Consider the following 16,011-nt stretch of genomic DNA (forward strand, 5'->3'; position numbering starts at 1 on the left):
ATCTTGCCTTGGTGCCTTTAAAACTTTGGCGTGCACATGCAAACGCGACGATGAGCAGCAGACATGTGCTGATATCTAGCGTTTTTCCATGATAATGCGTACTCCCGCAGTCTCGTGTTAACGCAACCGGCCGTTTTGGCCCGCAGACATTTCGCCGCAAGACAGCGAAAGCCTTAGAACTTGGTGGGCCTCAATGTGCCATCGCTCGGTGTCTGTGGGCTTTGTTTGTTACTCCACGCGGTCGTCACACTAAGCGTGCGTTGAAATGCGGCCGAGTCATTAGTTTCAATTTTCCCCAATAAATGGCGCCCAAGTAGTCACAACCCTTTCGCCTTGCCGCGCACCAGGCAGCAGCGTTCTCAGCCGCTGTCGACACTCTGAAGCCGGGTCCTTCAAGAGGCGTCGTCGGCCAGCGACAACCGAGGAAGACTGAGACTTGAGCGTCTGCGCAGTGAGTCGGGTATCTCGTCCGATATGTTCCTTCTTTTTATTATTTTTTTTTTGCTGTTAGTTCAGAAGAGTCATGTTACAGAGGAGCCCTTCGCGGCTGAAACACGTGTGTGGCTGGACTTCGCCGGCTGCGTGGACGTCCATTCCCCTTCTCGCGTTCCTCCCCTTACCCCTTAACTCTCCGTCGCTTGCCCTGTAAGGCGCAGCTGCGCACCGATGGTAGAACATAAGCAGCGACAGCGATTGTGCTGGCCTCTGGAATCAGTAGAGAAACGTGCTCAAGCATACCGAAGCCGCTGTTTTAGTTGAAAGTAGGCACGTGTTGCAGCGAAGAATGCGCGCCTTCTTTTTTGCAGAACGCTCCGACGTCACGTGTGACACCTCGTTAGTTGCCAGTCGTGTGGACCGCTATTACAAGCAGATGACAAAAAGTCACACAGTTAAATCACGGAGCCGCTAGTAACAGCCGATTCTTGAATTCCTGTGTGTTCATCAGTGACGCATGCAATCTGCACCTTGAGCTCGTGTCGAGACAGTGAAAGATCTAAGCTAGCCAAGTGCAAGTCAAGCCCTCGCGAGGTGAGTCGAACTTGATTTTTTTTTACGATACTGGTCATATCTTAGCCGCACACTTAAGAATCAGAAAAAAAAAATACTTATGTGTCTAAGTGCTCAGACAAAGGGTACGTATCAATGCAGCGTGTAGTGCCGGTGAGGAGTAATATATGTGCCGATACTAACTGAAACCACACAGAACAATAGCAGGGAGAATGTCATCCCGAATGGCATAGACATTTGACAGCACATACTGAAGCTTTGAGTGAATGACAACGACGATGGCAAATCCAATGTCTGAGACCATGTGCGTAAACATGTATGCGGTAGTTCAGCCAAAATCTCGCATATATATATATATATATATATATATATATATATATATATATATATATATATATATATGGCGTTAGTTGCATTGCGGTGTCATGAAGGGAGGCAACTCAATAATATTCTGCTGTCCCATTTTGTGCCGCTATACTGCAGGAGTGAGTTCTGAAGTGCGTCGTCCATTGCTCATGGTTGGTTAAATCGTTAAGTCCACTCATATACAGATACGATGGCGTCCTTGCAGCGCGCAGACTTATGCGTGTGGAGCACCAGGTCTGAGGACGCACGTAGCGATTACTACTTGAGAAAGACGATGTCTGATACGTGGCACATACATGCACAGAGGATGGGCGAAGAATTAAATATAGATGGGCAAAGAAACGTTAAATATAGATGCCGGCTAGAAACAACAACGTAGCAAAAAGAAAATAAGGAACAGAAAGAAAACTGCGTGAGTGGGTAATTGGACCGGGTCAATGAAAAATTAGAAGTTGCGATAGCCATCGCTGCCTCTGCCTCTCCAAGGTCCTCTGGGCTCCGTTTGTCTTGGTCTTCATACACTCGTCGGTTGTACTCATGGTCAGTTATTTGTTAATTCTTTTTCGCGAACCATTGCATGTAACGAGCGTATGAACTTACAAGGTGGTGCTGCTACTGAGCATGTTATGACATAGAAAAACCTAATATTTGCGAAAGGTAGTACGACTTGTTCGTATGCTCTTTTATACAGACACTGTGCGGGTACCACGTAACAGAAAGACTCTAAGGTTGGCGAAAGTGTCTGCTTCAAAAACAAGCTGACCAAATGCGTGTAGTTGCAGTTGCTCACAATTAAACCACCTCCTGAGTGGCTTCATCTTTTGGACATATGTGTGTGTTTGCTAAATATTTAATTTTCTTTGTGAGCATATCTTACTGTGAGTCTGCGTTTGTTTATGGTTAGCCTTTGTGAAAACATTATTTTACTGTGAACTTGCGAGCAAACATTCTTATGTGTCCCCCTAAAGGATAGGAAGGGGTAGGTTATGAAAATGATATCTTCGCATAAATACAATGAATGCGTCTGACAATGAAAACAGTCTTTCACACAGCCCCGATGCCTTATCAAGAGACCATGACAAAAAAAGAAAAGAAAAAAAAAAAAAAGCACCCGCCAGCGTTTTATCAAGCAACGTGGGCTGACGTCGGCTTGGACCAAGGGTCAAGGATAGTGATTTCGTTAACATGACGACAGTCGAGTTTTTCGAGCGTGGTGCAGAGCGCTCTTCTTTGTGCACTGAAAAGCGAAGAGAGAGAGAGAGAGAAAATGAGAAATGAGCTGGGAAATGCAGGGAGATTAACCGGATAAGGAGGTTGTGGTTTGCTACCGTACACTGGAGGGAGTGTAAGGGGAAATTAAAAACGGAAAGAATAGCAGAGAAAGAATGCAAAAACGCGGAAGGAAGAGGGGATGGCGAGTACCTGGGGGTATCAAACTATTATTAATAGGCCACTCGAACGCAGAAACTTCCATATATCTTTGACCGACTTCTGGTGTGATGACCATGTTGGCCGGCCTTCCAGGATTGTCTGCTCCGAAAGCGGCCGGTCGTCGAAACGGGCCAACGCGGTCGCGAACGACTGCCTGTGTGTGCTGTAGCGAGAAAAATGGCAAATAACATGTTCGATAGCTTCCTCGTTGCCGCAGTTCAGACAAGCAGCACTGTCTTCCTTTCCGATGCGGAAAGCGCAGGATTTTGTGAAACGACGCCAAGGCTCAGTTGGCACAGTACTGTTGTCCCAGGTCAGGATAGTTCAGATGGAGAATGAAGGCGAAGAAAAGGATCAAGTCAATGCAGGCGTGTGTGCATAGAAAGTTGGTGTGATTCATAAGGACTGTGTGGCATCATTCGCAAGCACCCGACGTTTCATCGCTGCCTCTGTCCTTGACAGTGGGTTGGGTTCCTGCATGCCCTCTTCATAGACTGAGACAAGGACGTTCATAGAAAAGGTGCACAATCGTCTGTTTGCATCTACAAACTTTACATTTGGGACCGCTGACAATTCCGATGAGGAAGGGGCAGGCACCCGTGAAGGCTACTCCAAGCCTTAGGCGACATGTGAGAGTTACGTCATGCCGTGGTAAGCCACGTAGAAGGGGAGCTTTATTTGGAATCCAGGTCGCAAAGGCGTTGGTTTGTGAACTCAGCCAAATTCCACTGTGCCAGTGTAAGATCGCATGCGAACACGCGGAGCTATCCCACTGCACTGCATCTCCTCTTGACATCGGGAGAGCAACACAACTAGTCCACAACGGCCGCTCGCATGTTCGCACCATTAAACCATTCGCACACTCTACTTCAGCAGCGGTAGGATTCATCCCGGCTAAATCGAACGAGATCAAATTCAAAACATTACATTTGCCATCGACGATGGCCGGGCTTCCAGCCCTGCCTACGGTACTTCAATTCCTCAATCAGGAAACACGCTAGCAGTGGTCTGCCTTCAGCGATTCTGTTTATAAGCGAGATGTAATTGCGATAGCCGAGGGGAACAAACGGTTTTTCTTCTGATAAATACGTACATTTACACAAGCACATCGCAACGTGTTTATGTCATTTTCAGTGCGTTGACACAATATTACAATATGTAGACTGCCCGTTCACCTGCATTCCCTTTGACGTTTGTTTCAAGTTTATCCTTGATCGCATGAGGACTCTGGCTGCGTACGCATACATTTTGACTGTCACGCATAGCGTTCCGGTAATACAACGCCGGCAGCGTGGCGTGCCTCCTCGCATCTTGCCTTTTACAAGGAGGTTGAAGGTTTTTTTTAAAACCTCCTTGGCCTTTTAGCTGTCGCTGAAAGCATTCCAGTGCGCGAAACGCGATGCTGTAGTCCTCCGTGAAGGCATGCGCAAAGTGGCATGTTTCATCAAAGCTGCTTCACTGAGTGCAACACAAATATATGCGTACACACTAAGAAAGTCAGAAATTATTTTTTTTTATTTGGCTACCTTATCGCTAAATATTGCGCAAATCGCTTCCTCCTCCCCAACCCACGTGCAGAGGAAGAACGCCACAAGTTCCGCCAAGGTAATTCGTGAAAATATCTACTCGAAACAAGCAATTAATGAAAGATTTTACTATCATTCTGACAAGCCATCTCTGTTTAGGCATACCAACGAATTTCCTATAGTGATGGCGGGAGACGTGCCCTGACCGCAAGAGATTTTGCTGCGCGGCTCTTGCGACAAGAAATAAATTTCGTCGCTGATAACGTATCCTCCCCCGGAGGAAAGAAAGTAATGCTATACTTGCCGTGCGACGATCTTATTACATCCCGAATTTTCAGCTCCAGTGGCAAATCTATCTATCTATCTATCTATCTATCTATCTATCTATCTATCTATCTATCTATCTATCTATCTATCTATCTATCCTTTCTTTCTTTCTTTCTTTCTTTCTTTCTTTCTTTCTTTCTTTCTTTCTTTCTTTCTTTCTTTCTTTCTTTCTTTCTTTAGCACATTGTTCTTTCTTTCTATAAATTTAGTGCTTTGAAAACTTTTGCGGTCGGTTGTACGTGAAACGAAAGGACACGACGCCAGTTTGACGCACTGAGAAAGTATTCCATGCTGCAGGTGTTGAAGTACCGTGTATCTTCCTAGTTACAGGTGTGATCTGCCCTGCTGACATCCGGCGGCTTATATACGAGCGTTTACGCGACGACACTCACCCAGGCCGGGAGCTATGGAATTTGAGCGAGTGCTGCAGGAAATCGGTGGCTTCGGACTGTTCAGCAGGACTATCATCGCCGCTGCAGTAGTGCTTGGCACGTGGCACGCGGCGATATGTTATTTGGGTCACGTGCTCGTCCTTGTTGCGCCGCCTAGCCAGTGGTGTTTCGGCAAGGGTGTGATGGTCAGTGGCGAAGTGCTGGACATGACGTCGCTGCCCAGAGGACGCTGCCAGTTCGTAGACGAAATGTCGGACGCCGTCGAGAGCGGCAACTATGCTAACTTCACGACTCGTCACTACACCGGCGCCACCTGTCCGACGGGGTGGAGATACGACAATGCAGAGTTCTTCACGTCCATCACGATGGAGGTGAGCCCGTCGTCAATCCTATATTGTGCTCTTGTTAATCATTATTGCGCACAAATCTAGCACCTACAGTGTTTCGAAGATGCAACTGACTCAAGTACTGAGTCTGTTAGGTAATGTTATCGTGGAGACCTGCTGACAGGATATTTTGATATTCTAATCCTTCATCCTGGCGGTGGGGTGGGGGTGTTGGGAGGGGAGACGGAGTTCATTAACGAGAGATGACCTTAGCTCTATGGCAAATAGCATCTCCCCTTCATGCCGAAAAATTCGCCATGCGGCCAAGTCGTCACTAGTATTATTTTAGGACAAGCTTGATGATGTCTTTTACCATGAAGTATTAGCGGCACCATCATTCTTTTCTTTAACTACCTCAGCAATATGGCCATTATGGACACCTTTCTTACTGTTTTAGTTTTGTCAGTGACGTCATTTGACGTCATTTGGTTGTCTAAGGCGCGAAATTTGTTTTCGGAGGCCTGCCATTAGAGCTGTATGTACAGTTAGCACGAGTAAAGTCGTAGGCTCGGTTTGAGCGGTGAATTAAATTTTATGCGTAAGTGTCAAATGACCCATTGAGCGAAATGCAGCTCCACTAACGTGAAACCTGGGGAGGTGCGAAGCATGCAGTGATGCACCGCTAATGGGCTCATACTGCCTTAAGCAATGGCTCATAAACCCGTAAATGCGGCCTCCCCATTACGACGACAGAAGAGAAGTGAAATTCTGCGCTGGAATGGAGGAGAAGGAAACAACTTTATTAAGAGAAATTTCAGGGCGTTGTCGACGGCCGCTAGAGTTACTGTATAGGTTCCCTTCAGGGAGCCAGAGTTGCGCCACTGTTTTCCGCGCGCCGCTCGCTCCACCTCCAGTGATTACAGCACCACTATTCGCCGAGCGCCATCACGCGGTCAAAAGTGGTTCCGCTGCGCTGCGGAGAAGCCAACACTTCGCAGGCGACGCCAACCCTCCGCGGGTTCCTGCAGGCCAAACACAATTGACATCGGCGCTGTTATTATTCTTTGTGCTATTTCTTCGATGCTGCTGGTCGAGAGACGTGTGATCACAAGTGTATTCTCGGGTGAATTGTAGAACTAATGTCATGTGACGCATTGACAGCGCTTGCAGTATGACGGGGTGTTGCGGCCCGAACTGTCGCAACCACACCGAAAATAGCAAGGCATTTTTCGCAGTGCCACGAGCGAAATCTGCTATACGCCGCCGACTGCAGTGGATGCTGCCCATAGGTCATGACAGGTGGATTCCAAAAATACCTAGAATATGCGATGTAACTGTCCTTCGCTCCATATGAATATCGTTCCTGTATTCATATAGATATTACCGCCTGTATCAAGGTTCCGTCTGTGCGCGGGTCTAGGACAAGTGTTTGTTTTCGTGCTTGTACCGTTTTCACTTTCGGGTGAAGTGTGAAAATTGCTTTGTTTACGAGCGCAGACTGGTAGCTTATTAAAATAAATACAGGGTAACGGTAACAGTTAGCGACGTTGTATTATCTAGTGTTGCGTTTTGCCGATCTCATTCACTCCTCATCGTGATAGGGATGGTTGTCGCTTCATTGCATGTGATTTGTAATCATCTGTTAGTTAGCTTTCAAGGACTCTGATTCGTTCGTGTGCTTTTTGTTTTTGTTTAATTCATGTCGCTGCGTTACCAACCAGAAATTGCAATAAAATGCAGCTTATTGCTTGGTTCTTTCGCAATTTCCAATAGCGGCGTGGCATTAACAAACATTGGTTATCGCGTTATCAGCTGGAATCTCAGCACGTCTATAAAAATTCTTAGAAACCACCTGTACTGTGACGTTTCACTTAGCCTTGGAAAATGGCTATGGCATCGCTTCAGTAAACCTGTTATTCGCATGTTTCTGTCAAAACGCTATAAAGATTGTAGCGTTTTCAACAAGCAAGAAATAAAAGCCTGGTTTGATTTTTAATCTAAACACCGCACTGCAGAAGTTTCACAATTTAGTCTACACAGAGGAACTTTACTTGTACAAAATTTGTCTCATACCGGTGTCACCCGGCCACTTTTCATCGCGATCGAGCCCAATCTGGATCGAAATGTTCGACCACAATTCGCTCCCTTCCGCAGATTGAGCAAAGAAGCTAATCGCGCCTGAGAAATTCGATCCAGATCAGGCTCGATCAAGATCAAAAGTGCGCCGTGTGACCCCCGTATTAGGCACTGGAATGAAGTCGTGTTTGAAAGAATAACAAATGTAGCCTCTGCCACTACATACCAGAAAATATTGCATCGAAGAGCTGACAATTCTCGCAACCTGGAAATATGCCGAAAATGGTTTACCAAAATGCATTATTTTACTGATGTGTGCATTGGTTCACATTAGGCTGTGTTGTGGACACACTTAGACCCCAAAATCGTTATTTTCCGCTGGTTGTTTGTGCACCCATAAACTGCACAGTGCTGGCCTCTAGCCCTTTGATGAGTATATATGCCATTATTTACGAGCGTAAGTCATTGGTGACAAAAATAAACGGAAACATCTAAGGAAAGCTACCACTCCGCAATGCAAGCGCAAAGCAAGCTCACAGTCCAGACTGAACAGGCCACACTGACACATACTCTCCACGCCAGACCATCGGAAGCGCTCTCGTGAAAACGTCTATAGACGAGGCAACCTAAAGTTTGCCTGCGCGACACCAGCTCCAAATGCTCGCCTGGAGGAAGGATGGAAGCGTCGACGGTCGTCGCTGGGCCAGCGCGCGCCCGTGTTCTCTACGGCGCGAGCGATCGTGCGCGTTCTTTTTCGCGATGGCGAGCGCGACCTCATCAACCAGGAAAGGTGGCACGCTGTGTTGATTGCCACAACAGGCTCGAAAGGCCGAAAGCTGCCCGTGAAGTCCTACAGAATTCCGGGGAGGTGGTACGAGATGGGCAGACGACAAGCGTGGATAACTGCAGTGCGCCGAGTCAAGTAAGTCACGTACTTTCGCATTCGCATGCAATATCACGGCCGCTCGATAAAAACGCAATAGTAATATGCCTGTAATTAACGCATGGTCATTTGTTTTTAGACGTGTCGCGTAGTTGAATGTTACGGTGACATCCGCGTGTTAGCTTAGCGGTAAATGCATACGTGTTGCGCCGGTAAGCTCGATTCCCAGCCATAGCGGCCGCATTTCGATGGGGGCGAAATGCAAGAACACACTTGTTACCGTGTACTTTGATTTTTGTGCACGTTAAAGAATACCCGGTGGTCAAAATTATTCCTGAGACCCTCCATTACAGCGTGCCTCATAATGATATCGTGGTTTCTGCACGTAAAACCCCCCGAAAGTTAATTGATTGTATACTGTTCGTTCACTCGTGATTGGCAAAGACGAGCTCAAGAGAATTATATACCTTTTCCAAACGCTGCAACTTAAATTTGTAGTTGTGCAGACAACAAAAGGGGCCGCGCACTTCTTGTCTTTGGTGTGGCGGCAATCCGTATTTAATGCAAGCTGCGGTCATCGCGTGCGTCGGTAAGCGGCAGATCGGAAACCAGCTGCCCGAGACGTTCACGCCATGTTTGTTGCTTGGCCATGCTTTCGAGGTTCACAATATCCAAGCATGCTTTAAAGTAAGTGCCACCTTGCACATTCTTCCTGCTTCACTCTTCCTGCCAAGAATCTTGGTTGGTGTAGTAAGTAGCCTGCCATCGGTGTGAGCTTACTTCAGCTGCGGCGGGACATTCGCCTGACGAGAAAGTAGATTTTCTTTGATGAGGCATGTACCACTAATTCTTGCGCTCGCGCTGCTGGTCCCAAGGTAATCGCTGGTTACCATGATCTGGGTTCATGTCGCGGAGCAGTTTGTACGAGTGATTTCTCATGACCAGTGAAAAGATACCTTGCTCAATAATGCAATGAGTTGCCATGACTCTAACATCTGCATTGAATAAGGCATGATATTTATACAGCGTGATATAAGGCATTATGCGCATATGTAGTACTTACATCGTTAATTAATTTTATTGGCTTATTGGCGCCTAATTTGTGTTATTTCTGTGCTGACAGTGCTGATGCCCCTCCCTGGGAGCCAAAATGAAAGCAGCCGTGTGTGCGCGCCCAGCGACCAACGAAACCAACCGCAATCGTCACCGTCTCTGCACATCTCTGCAAGCATACACGACCGCTTTGTGACTTCACCATAGCGAAATAAAAGTGACTAAATTACTGAACTCGGTGTGTACCTCTAACTCGATGTCGTATACAACCTTGTTGGACAACTCCGACACGCACTTGGCTTTCACTGTCACATCACCGCCCACAATTTGTTCAACGCCATACACGTGTGGAAGCAGGCGCTCCCCTTTCTTGAGGTTGCCGCCACGAAAAAGCTGTCGGTGTCGGCAACCTTCTTGAGACCGCACTGCAGTCTTTGCATCGCTGTTCAGCAAGCACGCGATCTGCCTCCGTCGAAAACGGAGCGCCGTGAGCTCGAGCAGCGAAGGAAAGCGCGGGCGAAACAATGTAAACAAAGCGGAGACTGCACCACGGTGCGACCACGCTGCTTGAAATTTCCACATTGGGGGCGCTGTCAGGAGGCGCAGCTTCCGGTGATCGTTTTATCGTCTATAGTCATGGAGAAGGAGAGCTAAATTGCTGCTCAGCGGCCCAGAAGAGCGGAGAAGCTTAACTCATCGGATCCCGAAGTAGTTGCCTGACAATTAGCGGTTGAGCGTAGGAAGAACGAACAGAAGAAGGCTAAACGTGCTGCGGAGACATCGGAGCAAATGGAGGAACGTCTAGCAAAGCGGCGTCACCAGGAGGCTGAGCGACGTGCCCGACCATCTCAGCAGCAGCAACAAGACGCCGTCGATGACGTCAAGGCTCGCCGATTGACGGACTATACTGTGAAACTTAGCGAAAGCGCCAGTGCGACTCGGACCTTCGAGACGGACTTCATAAACAATCCGTTTGGATATGTGTGTGACGTGTGTGAAAGAATGTGGCACATGAAAGACTTGACGCCGGTAAGTAGTCCCATGCGTGAAACATTGAGTTTAGCGGCGCCGCCTGAGTGGGGTGAAACCGTGGCGCGGGTTCGTACAACGTGCAAGAACTTTCTGGTTAAACAGAAGATTCCCCTCTTTAGCGTTACCAATGGGCAACGTTACCCGCCCATGGCACCAGGTCTACCGGTTCTGAACGATGTGGCCGAACGCTACGTATATCCTGGCATAGCCGAGCTAAGCCACTGCTAATTTTTTTCTCTAATTCTTTCTGTCTTCATTCCTTCCTTTCTTTTCTTTCTTGTCCCTGGTATGTGCCATTGAGCTTGACAGTGATAGCAGCATTGGGTGGCCTATAATATGCACCGATAAGAACGTTGCAGCGACATATAACTGAACAGAAACTCACGCCATTTCTACTTTGGCATTGTGGGGCACAAGCGAGAAAGGAATTTCGTTTTTTAAAACGATTGCAATACCTACAGCCACGATCTCGGCGAATAATTTTGTGCGTATTAGGTAGAACGTCAGCATCAGGCATGTTTTTGTTCAGCCACGTTTCCTAAATCGCAACTACGTCCGGATCATAAGTCAAAAGAAGGGTTTAAAGTTCGTCACATTTATTCGCAATACTTCTTGAATTAACGTTCATAACAGAAAATTATATATAATCGGTGGGTACTGTAGACATATTTGGCCTGCGTTCGTCACTGGAACCGGTATTGCCATTTTTAGAGTGGTATAGTTTGCTCATTTTGTGAGCACCGCGGGCACCACCTTGCTCAGTGCATCATCCCATCGAAAGAATTTGCCGTTGATTTTTACTTTGTCTAAGGACAAGAACACTTTGTCTCCCTTTGATCTGCTCTCTACTGTACTCGCCAGAGCTTTTTTCGGAGTGATTGCCCTTAGGAGAGAAGTCTTCCGAAATACTGTAGTCTGTGCCCTTAAGCGCCGAACAGCTTTTAAGTATCCTGGTCTTGTGTCTGCGGTCTAATAACTTAAATATTGCCGGTCGACACTTACTCTCAGATGGCCTACCAATTCTATGAATCTGTTCAATGTTCACGTCTGAATCCTTTATTAATCCTTCAAGAACAACCCTAGAAACCGCATCCTCGAGAAAACTCGGCTGCTCGCCGCTTGATTTTTTAACGCCATACTGAATTAAAGGGGCCCTGAACCATCCCTCGGGCTTAGTGAAATAATAGTCCGCGGGTAGCATACGCTGCTCTTAACATCTGAGCCAAGTTTTGCTGTCGTAGGTGGTGCGTGGAGCTCGCAAGTGGAGCGCAAAGTCACCTTTCTCTCGAATGCTCTCGTTTCAACAGAAGCCATGATCCTCACTCTCTTCCGTGTGCTTTAGTACGTAATAAAGCACATTCCACGGCTGCTATTGGTCGCTGTGGTCGGCTACACCGCGGCCGCCGCTGGGTGCCGCCACGAGTCTACTGGCTGCTCACTGTGGACAACCGCTTTTGGCTTACGTTTAGTGCGTCGTAGGCAGCAAAATCGGAGGTAGTGGTGTATACGTTAACATCCAAAACGAAATTTGAACTGCGCGCCACGGTGACATTGCGAAGGCTTAGTGTTGTGACCCCTCGCCACTCCGCTGTAGCCTTCGCAGTGCAAGGCTTTGAAAGAGGAAGGAGAGCACAGCGGAGGCCGTGTTTGATTGCCAATAACTCCGCTTCTGCTGAACGCGTTGAAGTACTTTTTGCGGCAAAGTATTTCTCAAATAGCCTATTTTCATTTCAATTGTCTGTCTCCACTTCGATAAAAAGTGGTTCAGGGCCCCTTTAAATTGTTCCTTCTACTTCTGTTGTCATGGTCGTCAACTTTACTGACAAGCATGGATTAAAATTTCCGGGAGCCAAACACATGCAGTGTTGTCGAATGATGTCCATAATTAAGCAGCCCAAGAATGACAAGACACAATATAGTGACCTTTCCTCTTCGTAGTGTATAATGTTAATTCATTTCTACGAGCTGGCCCAGGAAGCCACCTAATGTAATACCTGGTAATAGTGAGCTATCGACGCTTAGATATTAATATACTATCAATTAGATGTTGAGTTCCGTCTCCGGTGTCCGAAGTGATCCTCCTGCACCCATGTGCCCAAAACATTCTCTTGTGCACACGTGCCTTCAACATGTGCTTGATGGCCATGATGACCTGAGCCCGGACTGGGGCCTTTGTAAGTTCTCTTCCTCATTGGCTGCCCGCCTTCACTAATGATATGTGTCGAGCACCATAATTAGCTGGCACCTGGTCTTACGGATATTTCTGGCATGATAACGTTTTGAGAATACCAACTTTTACCTGCCGTGGTTGCTTAGTGGCTATGGTGTTGGGCTGCTAAGCACGAGGTCGTGGGATCGAATCCCGGCCACGGCGGCCGCATTTCGATGGGGGCGAAATGCGAAAAGCACCAGTGTACTTAGATTTAGGTGCACGTTAAGGAACCCCAGGTGGTCGAAATTATTCCGGAGTCCCGCACTACGGCCTGCCTCACAATCAGATCGTGGTTTTGGCTCGTAAAACCCCATATTTTTTTTAAGGAATACGATCCCTGTTGTTCTAAGCAGCATTTATGACGCGGCTAGTCTTCAGCCTTTATTATTTTGCACCGCAGAACGAGTGGATATGTGGTGACAACTGGAAGATGTACGCCACTCACACCGCCTATTGGATAGGCTCAATGGTGGGATGCCTCATCTCCGGATTTCTGGCAGACAGGTAGGCATTGTAATGGGTTTTTGCACCCGTATATTTTTATGTTGCTGCTGTAGCCAAAGCAATTTTCGCCAAATGCTCGCGCACGCTTTTATTCGCATGCCTAGTTGTGTTTAAATGAAAAATATGTCCACGTTAAACCATTTCTAAAGAGGGGGCGAAATTATATTGACGACGGACGCCCCATGACACACAGTCCTTGAAAAAACCCTCGAATTTAGTTCCCGACTTTCCCGAGCCCAATGCAGCGTGCAAAATGTTACTGCTCACATATGCCGCGTCGAGTTTTACCTAGCACTTGTCACCCTAGATGGCGCCACCGATCTGTCAGCCAAGCCCACGAAGAAGTCACCTGACAAAAGAAGCGGAGTTTAAGAATTGCGTTGACTGCTAGCATTAATCAAAGCAGATATGATTGTGCCCTACGATAGACATAAGTCGCATGCTTCCGCCATACGCAATTGCATCTCTCGATAACTATATGTAGAACACGGGGCGACGAGCGTTGATGTAAATTCGGTTTTTGTAGGACAGTGTAGATACCTTGGCTCAGTAGGTACCCAGGATCTTCTCCAGGGGGGGGGGGGGGGGGGGTTGACATTTTTGCCAATTACCATCTAAACAGAAAAATTTATATTTCTTGCACGGAAAAAAAATTGTAAAAAAATGCCGTCTTTTTCGAGTTTCAGACGATTTTCGCCTTACATCTTAGTTGCATAATCAATTGCGTAATGAAAGAAAAGGGTTTAAACAAAAAGGGGGTAAGGGGCTAAGTGGGACTCCAGGGGCGGGGGGTTATCAACACGCACGAACGCACGCACGCACGCCACGCACGCACGCCGCAGGAACGCACGCACACACCACACACACACACACACACACACACACACACACCACACACACACACACACACACACACAAACACACACACACACACACACACACACACACACACACACCACACACACACACACACACAACACACACCACACACACACACACACCACACACACACACACACAAACACAACACACACACACACACACACACACACACACACACACACACACACACACACACACACACACACACACACACACACACACACACACACCACACACACACACACACACACACACACACACACACACACACACACACACACACCACACACACACACACACACACCACACACACACACACACACACACACACACACACACACACACACACACACACACACACACACACACACACACACACACACACACACACACACACACACACACACACACACACACACACACACACACACACACACACACACACACACACACACACACACACACACACACACACACACACACACACACACACACACACACACACACACACACACACACACACACACCACACACACACACACACACACACACACACACACACACACACACACACACACACACACACACACACACACACACACACACACACACACACACACACACACACACACACACACACCACACACACACACACACACACACACACACACACACACACACACACACACACACACACACACACACACACACACACACACACACACACACACACACACACACACACACACACACACACAAAACAATTTCTAAGTAGTTTTACTTTGTTTCCACCGAAGCAAACTGAGGCTAAGGATAACTGAATTTCCCGCCAGGTGGTTGCAAATGCAAAAATCGCAGCTGCCGCGCTCAGTGCATGTGAAACGGCAAAACGAAGTTCGCATTTGCGGAAATCGTACCTGTGAGGAACGCAGTGTAATATCGCACCACGTGAAACAGGCTTAAGCCTGCAGTGAATACCAATGGAGAGATTATGCTCCTTGTCTTACCCTTTTCTTGATCGGTATTTTCCTGCGAAGAATTAATGTAGCTGTGCAGTCTTGGTAAATATTTGATAATATATGGACGTATGCTTCCTGTACTGCTTGACTACGCAATGCTTTACTGACTGTTGGTATCTCCACTGAATCAAACGGCTTTTCGTAATCCCTGAAAGTCATATAGGGAGGTTTATTTCACTCGGCAGTTTTCTCAATTACCTGACTGATGACATGGATGTGATTAATTGTAGAGTACCCCTTCCTGGCTTGACTGAATTGATGTTGCCCTGATTGCACTTAAAGTTAGTTTGGTGAATATGTTCCACAACACTGAAAGTAAACTATTCAGTCTATAATAATAAAGAAAGTCATAATAAATAAAATAAAATGAACAATATAAAGTGGTGTACATAACTAATTTCGTAGCCCGGAAACAATGAACGAGACATAGGGGAAACGCATACACAAGCGGTATAGAATTTGCTATATTTGAAGAGTGGCGCTCTGCTTTTCAGCTACGTGTGTTGTGCAAAATAAACTATATATATATATATATGTTAGTGTATTTGCATATTTTTATGTAAAAGGGACCGCGCCTACTCGTGCGGCCTGAAATTGAGACCAAGTTGATACTCGCAGGCTGGGAAGGAAGAAGACCATCCTGATACTTCTTGCCCTAGGTGGGAGCGGCAACGCATTCAGCGCCCTGTTTTCCAGCTTCGTGGGCTTTACGATTCTTCGTTTCATTACTGGTCTTGGGGCCGGCACCGTTTGCAGCGCGACATTCGTCATAGGTATCCTACTCCATTGCTAATACCTGGTGTGATAATGACAGTCTCACGGCAAGCACGTTTAGCCTTACACTCTGGTTTGATTTATAGTTAACTTGCGTGAGCGCGTCTTATTCCCGATAATATAATGGTCCATCGTCAAAGACGCCAAGGGGACCAGTACAACCAGTGCCCTTCACGACGGGACATTTCCGCTCTGGACATT

General features: G+C 47.1%; 1 protein-coding gene across 1 annotated transcript in view; it reads left to right on the plus strand.

Annotated features, from left to right (window-relative positions):
- The first annotated feature begins 686 nt into the window (after positions 1-686).
- LOC119442125 (solute carrier family 22 member 7) overlaps positions 687-16,011 on the plus strand; it is a 43,505-nt gene continuing 28,180 nt past the window's right edge. The window contains exons 1-4 of the mRNA XM_049661908.1: positions 687-1,029; positions 4,983-5,421; positions 13,033-13,136; positions 15,655-15,809. Coding sequence (XP_049517865.1) covers positions 5,065-5,421; positions 13,033-13,136; positions 15,655-15,809 — 616 coding nt within the window. The 5' untranslated portion in view covers positions 687-1,029; positions 4,983-5,064. The remainder of the gene's footprint in view (positions 1,030-4,982; positions 5,422-13,032; positions 13,137-15,654; positions 15,810-16,011) is intronic.

This window comes from Dermacentor silvarum, chromosome 2 (genome assembly GCF_013339745.2).
Source record: "Dermacentor silvarum isolate Dsil-2018 chromosome 2, BIME_Dsil_1.4, whole genome shotgun sequence".
NCBI classification, from domain to species: domain Eukaryota; kingdom Metazoa; phylum Arthropoda; class Arachnida; order Ixodida; family Ixodidae; genus Dermacentor; species Dermacentor silvarum.